This window comes from Mandrillus leucophaeus, unplaced genomic scaffold, assembly GCF_000951045.1.
Source record: "Mandrillus leucophaeus isolate KB7577 unplaced genomic scaffold, Mleu.le_1.0 Scaffold133, whole genome shotgun sequence".
In the NCBI taxonomy this organism is placed as follows: domain Eukaryota; kingdom Metazoa; phylum Chordata; class Mammalia; order Primates; family Cercopithecidae; genus Mandrillus; species Mandrillus leucophaeus.
The window spans coordinates 2,260,585-2,267,260 of NW_012101288.1; the positions used below are offsets into that span (position 1 = coordinate 2,260,585).

The following is a 6,676-nucleotide window of genomic DNA, read 5'->3' on the forward strand; positions in this document are numbered from 1 at the left end:
CAACATATGAGGTTCTAAACCACATTAAAAAAATATCCCCGTAGCATATCCTACAGTAAAAGTCTCTCAAAATTTTATTGCTCTGATTTATAAAACATTTAGGCAGCACATTTAAATGAAAAAATGACTAACATAAAAAGCTAAAGTTTTTGTATTTTATTTTATTTTTTTGAGCCAGAGTCTTGCTATGTTGCCCAGGCTGGAGTGCAGTGGTGCGATCATGGCCTCCACGTCCTGGGCTCAAGTGATCCTCCTACCTCAGCCTCCTGAGTAGTTGGGACCATAGGTGCATGCAACCACGCTCAACTGATTTTTGTATTTATTTTTTAGAGATGGGGTTTTGCCATGTTGCCCAGGCTGGTTTCAAACTCCTGGGCTCAACGAATCTGTCTGCCCTGGCCTCCCAAAGTGCTGGGTTACAGACGTGAGCCACTGCACCCCGCCAATAATCTAAAAACAATTTTTTTTTAGATTACTTGGAAAAATAGCCAAATACTTCAATGCTGTTTAAAAGTCTTTTAAAAATAAATATAATTGGTTGCCCTATCAACTTAGCGCCCTGAAATATGTTTTAAAGAGGTAAAAACTCTCAGTGTGATTTCATACTGCATTATCTTTATCAGCCAGAAATTTTTGGTTGCAAATAAAATAAATTTTCTCTGGTCAACTAAGCAAAAATGTATTCACCAGTAGGTAATGCAGTAGCTCATATAATCAAAGTAAAAGTAAATAATCAAGCTTTGAAAAGGACAGGAATCTGGGAAACCCTCTGGGATACAGTCTGGAGAAACTAGTGACCATTTTCCTTAGGGCATGTCATTGGAATGACTGGAACTATTTTCCATCCTTGCATCACTGGAGTCAAGTTTCAGATTCTTGGGAGAGTCTGCTTGACCTGGTGTGAGTGATTTTCCCAGCCTTTAGCCAGGGGAGGATGGCTGGCCCTATGCAGTCGGGGGAGGCGGTGTTGTTCCTTGGAAGAAAACCAGGATGCTGTCATATAAGGAAGAGGAGATGCGATTATGGGTAGGGAAGAATACAAGATGTCCATTTCAGTGTCCCTGTGTAAAAACTAACGTTTTAATAAACAAATGTGAACATTTTATTAAAATAAGTGTCTTTACGTAGAGGGTCACTTGACAAAACCGTAAGCGTTCAAATTCAGATGAGAAGAAAGGAAGGAAAGAAGGAAGGAAGGAAGGGACAGCCAAAAGTCAACCCTTTAATAAATAGATTATGAAATGGAATTTCCTAAATGCTTGATAACAGTGAGACTTCAATGGCATGACATAAACATTTCTCTCCTGCCTATGAGCCTCTATGGGAATGGTTGCAGTGGTATTCTTTGAACTTAAAGAAAATCTTCCTTCACAAACAAAGCACAGCACAGCACAGCAGAACAAAAATGCCTCTACACTTTCAGTGACAAGCCTAACCCTGCAGTGGAGTGGAAGATAATGGGTAGCCACTCCTCAGTCTTCCCCCTCAGTCTCCCTTTGGGGTGATGTTTATGTATTCACAGATCTTATATCAGACCTAATTTCATGTGCAATCTCATCCTTTACACTTCACCATGCAAAAGATGAGTCTGTTGGTTTCCTCTGGGCTCTTGGTGTGTGCTGGAAATCAAACTTTACACTTGATGTTTGTCTTTTGGAAAAGATTAGGATTTGAACTGGCATAAATTTTGAGTCAAGTTCATGTAAGCATTTATAATTATTAATGGAAGTTAAGCATATGTTAAAAAAAGTACTTCCTTTGTGCTTGCAAACAGAAAAATCATGGGTCTGGTATAAAATGTACACAAAGGTTTGTTCCATGAGATAAGAGCAATTATTTCTCCACGGCACTTACAGCGTTTCTGTCAGTCGTGCTGCCCTTGCTTTGGTTCCAGTCCCAGTGCCTTCTAAAAGGGGGAAAAAAGCTAACTTTGAAATCCACAGGTGTGATCTTAGGCCTCTTTCTTTGTTAACTAGCATTTCTTCTTTCCAATATTTTTTTACCCTAAAGGCAAAAACCTAAAGAAAATGTGAACGTTATGTTTAACCAAGATTTCCTTTTAGTGACTGTGAGGGTATTTATGCTGCTATAGACAATAGATGTGGTCTGTTGATAAAAGGTAATAATGATATTGCTTTTGCCTAGCAGTTGTAATGGGACTGTAGACAGTTTAATCACTTGTAAATTAATAAAAGAGTTGAGTATTGATGGATTTGGTTGTTGCATTTGCTTCAATGGTTTTGCACTTTGTTTTCTTGAGCAATCAGATGGAAGCCGATGCCTCTCTTGGTTCTAGAACACCATCCAGATTATCTGAACATGGTCCACATTGCCCTCATTTTCTCCTGGAGATTTAGAAGCCTATCTATTGACTAAAAGATGTTGAGGGCTATAAACTCAGACAACATTTAAAGAATAGTAGCATGGATATTAAAATTAAGACTTTTTAACCTAGGAATCCTGAATGTTGTTTGCTGTTTTGAGATGTCAACACATCTGGAGTGCTAATGGAATCATTGACTCTCTTGGAATTTCCTAGATTGAAGCCTCCATCCTATTTGTACTTTTCCACTTGATGGTTCCCAAGGCAGCTTTTTTTCAGCAGCTCATTCATGCAAATACTTGGACAATGACATTTACTAGTCCATGACTTGATTTGAGTCAGAAACTTGCATATATTTTGTAACGTTTTAAAATTCTTACTTTTAATTTTCTTCCATAAGTAATAAGAATCTATCTATTAATAAATTTTCTTCTCGAGTTGATGACTAAACAAAATAGTAACAGTTTTTCTGTTCATTCAAATGTTAGGTTCAGGCACCTTCCTCTTCCATTTGAAAAAAGTTATTCTTATGACAAATTTATGTTTTCTCATTAGCCAGAGAAATGTAGACTATTTCTTCCATTCATGTCACATTGAGAACAGGAAGCTAATGTTTTTATTCTGCATGGCTAGCATTCTCTACTTAGAGACAGTAAAGGACAAATAGAAAGAAACTCTATTCTTAAGATTGTGTCTTTCAGTGCTTACTGATTTCAGAAGATTTCATCTGATTTCGGTTTGTGGAGTAGTAAATTATTCATTCATCTAGCTCAATGAAGGGTGACTTCTTTTTTTTTTTTTTTTTGAGATGGAGTCTCGCTGTCTCTCATCCAGGCTGGAGTGCAGTAGCCTGATCTTAGCTCCCTGCAGTCTCCACCACCCTGATTCAATTGATTCTCCTGTCTCAGCCTCCCGAGTAGCTGGGACTACAGGCGTGTGCCACCACACCTGGCTAATTTTGTATTTTTAGTAGAGATGGGGTTTCACCATTTTGGTCAGGCTGGTCTCAAACTCCTGACCTCAGGTGATCCACCCGTCTTGGCCTCCCGAAGTGCTGGGATTACAGGCCTGAGCCACCATGCCTGGCCGAGGGTGACTTCTTAATATGAATCATCTTTCAAAGAAACAGTGCATTTCATCTGGGGTCAGTATGTGAACTTGGGCAAGTGCCTTAGTTGCACCTTGGTTCCTTTATCTATCAAATTGGAATAGCAATATATGTTTTGAAGATTAAGTGAGCTTTTAAGCTGAATCATTACATAAAGTAGGGGAAAGGGAACAAATATTTATTGAACCCCTATTATAATGCATTATATTCATGATATCCATTATCCTATTTACAGTTGTCATCTCTCCTTTGCAAGAAGTATCGCCATCGGCTTTTCTAAAAATAAAGAAACTAAGGTTTTGGAAGAAACAACAACCTGCTCAGGGTTATTAGCTAAGTGGTAGAACTGGGAATGAAACTAACATCCATATCCCGTGTTCTGCCCCATGCCTATGTAGGAGAAAGTTTGTTTCTTTTCTCTACGCTCTGTTTTTTTCTTTTTGTTTTTGTTTTTGGTTTTTTTTTTAAATGAGAAAGAGAGGCTGGGCTTAAAAGTGGATAAAAAGGGTTAACTTTTCCATTAAGTATTAACTTTTCTTTTCTAACAAACTCATTTAGAGAGTATGTAATAAAAACCTTCTTACTTTTTTTGAAATACTGGAACATTTGTGTAGTGTTCCAGAAATGTGTTTTGAAGTTTGAATGACTTACACAAAAAGTAATACGGCTCTACTCATTTTTGTAAACTGTCAGAAAAGATAAAACATTCTGGGCTGATTCATGACCATGTGCTTTGTATCTTTCTGATAGATATAAATCAGCTATCCTTGAAAACTGGATCCAAGTTTATAAAACATAATTATCTTTTACTTGGTCCTGAATGCCTTTACAATCATTTTCTCCAATGTTTTTAAATGAATATCTTATTACCATAATATATCCATAATAGCACTCTCAAATTATCATATAATCAATCAAAAATATTGAATTACCAAAGTGAAAAACCTAAGGACGTACAACAGGTCTCAGTAGAGTAGATTATAGAAGCTCACATGTTTCAAGGAGAAAAATTTATCCTTGTAACATAATGAAAGCATTTTACAAAATTGGCTTCAATTATTAAACTAGGCTAGAGTATTACATTCTAACAGTTGGTCTTAGTTCCTTGTCATAAGGTCACTACTGTTTGACAAATGGATATCCCTTGGGTAAGAAACAAATGCCCTTAGGTTTGTGTTATCTTGCAAACTGATCAGTTCATTAGTGGGGTTTAAAAAATAATATATATTATGGCTAGGCACGGTGGCTCATGCATGTAATCCCAGCACTTTGGGAGGCCGAGGCGGGTGGATCATGAGGTCTGGAGTTCAAGACCAGCCTGGCCAAGATGGAAACCCCGTCTCTACTAAAAATACAAGAAAATTAGCTGGGCGTGGTGGCACGTGCCTGTAATCCCAGCTACTTGGGAGGCTGAGGCAGAGAATTGCTTGAACCCAAGAGACAGAGGTTGTAGTGAGCTGAGATCCTGCCATTGCACTCCAGCCTGGGCAATAGAGCGAGACTCCATCTCAAAAAACATATATATCTATAAAATACATATTTTGAGGCTGATGTAGTCTTTTGTGTGTATTTTGGTTATACTACTTTGACTTTATGATTTAACAAATAGAAGCTTAAATGTTACAATGTTTACATCATTTTTGTTTTTCGTTTTCAGTGGCTCCACCCACAAGGTTACGATATAATGTAATATCTCATGACAGTATACAGATTTCATGGAAGGCTCCAAGAGGGAAATTTGGTGGTTACAAACTTCTTGTGACTCCAGCTTCAGGTAAAAACAATTGACTGTGTTTTGTAGAGCATTAGCAACTTTTCATGCACAGGTAACTAAAAACATGTAGTGCCAAGCATTGTGTTGGGATTATTTGAAAGCTTTTTGTTTTATCTTTAGCGTTTAAAATCTTACCATCTAATCAAGGTAATAATGTTCCCCAAAGAGTAAAGAGTGACTCTTGGCTCTAGTTCTTTTTAGACCAAATTATCAGACAGTCAACAAGTTTTATTTTCTGTTTAGACATAGAAATGAATACTTTGAATTCATTGGAACTTAAATATACAATGCACCTGAGTGTCCAATAGTTTTGACTAGTTGAATAAACTATGATTAATTAACTCAACAGAATAATATTCAGCATTATACATTAAAATTATAAAGGCTAAGTGGATATTGTGAAAATAAGTGATAAGGCAGGAAAAGCATAAGATGAACACATTTTTTGATCATGAATAGTTATTTAAGGACGCTTTAGATTAAGCATCTTTATTTTAAAGTTGATGCTTAAATGATGCCTAAAGATACTTCATTATTTAAAGATGCTTTAAATTAAGTGTCTTTAAATAATGAAGTATCTTTCAGCATCATTTAGTTGAATTTTTCTTTCTCGTATTTTACGTTTTTATTATATGAATATAATAAGCTAAAATAATACAGACCATGTAGGGAAACTGCCTCTGCTACCTGGTTGTTAGGAAGATGAAGATGGGATCAGCAACTGGATTGCTTGAATTCAAAACTTGATTCTGTCACTTATAAGTGGTGTGATTCAGGCCAGTCGATCACTCAGTGCCTCACGTTTCTTCTACGCAATGAGCAAACAATATTTGTACCCACCCCGTGGAGTCTTCTATGAATTTGCATCTCAAGGTTGATCTGGGATCAGCAGCATTGGCATTACCTGAGAGCTTGTTAGAAATGCAGATTACTGGGCTCCACCCTCAACCTCTTCAACCAGCATCTGAATTTTAAAAAGATCCCCAGGTCATTCCTATGCACAGTAAATTTGGGAAGTGCTAGTTGTGAAGACTAAAATAAATATAAAGCCCTTAGAACAGTGGTGCCATATAGTAAGTGCTCAGTAAATGTTACCTATGATTATCATAAAGATGCTTTTAGGTCCCATTATTTCTCCAAGGATCCATTTTCGCACAGTACATAATAAATACTTAATAATACATATTTGTATAATATATATTTATGTAAATATAGTAATTATTTATTCTTTTTCTTGGTGATAAAGAGGGTTATATGGAACTAGACTCCTTTCAGTGGTAGACCTTTTCCCAAAAGATACGGTGAAGGAGACAGATGCTGTATTGTTCATTAATGTGGACGTCTTACTCAGCACTTGATATAAACATTCCAAAAAGACAAGCAGATGAAACACCTGGTTTCTTGCTTGGTCACCAAAAGGCCATATCTTTCATTTATTTTTAAATTTTTAAAATTTTTTGAGACAGAGTTT

General features: G+C 36.6%; 1 protein-coding gene across 1 annotated transcript in view; it reads left to right on the forward strand.

The window, feature by feature from the left end:
- COL14A1 (collagen, type XIV, alpha 1) overlaps positions 1–6,676 on the forward strand; it is a 263,059-nt gene that overhangs the window by 25,583 nt on the left and 230,800 nt on the right. The window contains exon 3 of the mRNA XM_011973001.1: positions 5,089–5,205. Within this exon, the coding sequence (XP_011828391.1) occupies positions 5,089–5,205 (117 nt within the window). The remainder of the gene's footprint in view (positions 1–5,088; positions 5,206–6,676) is intronic.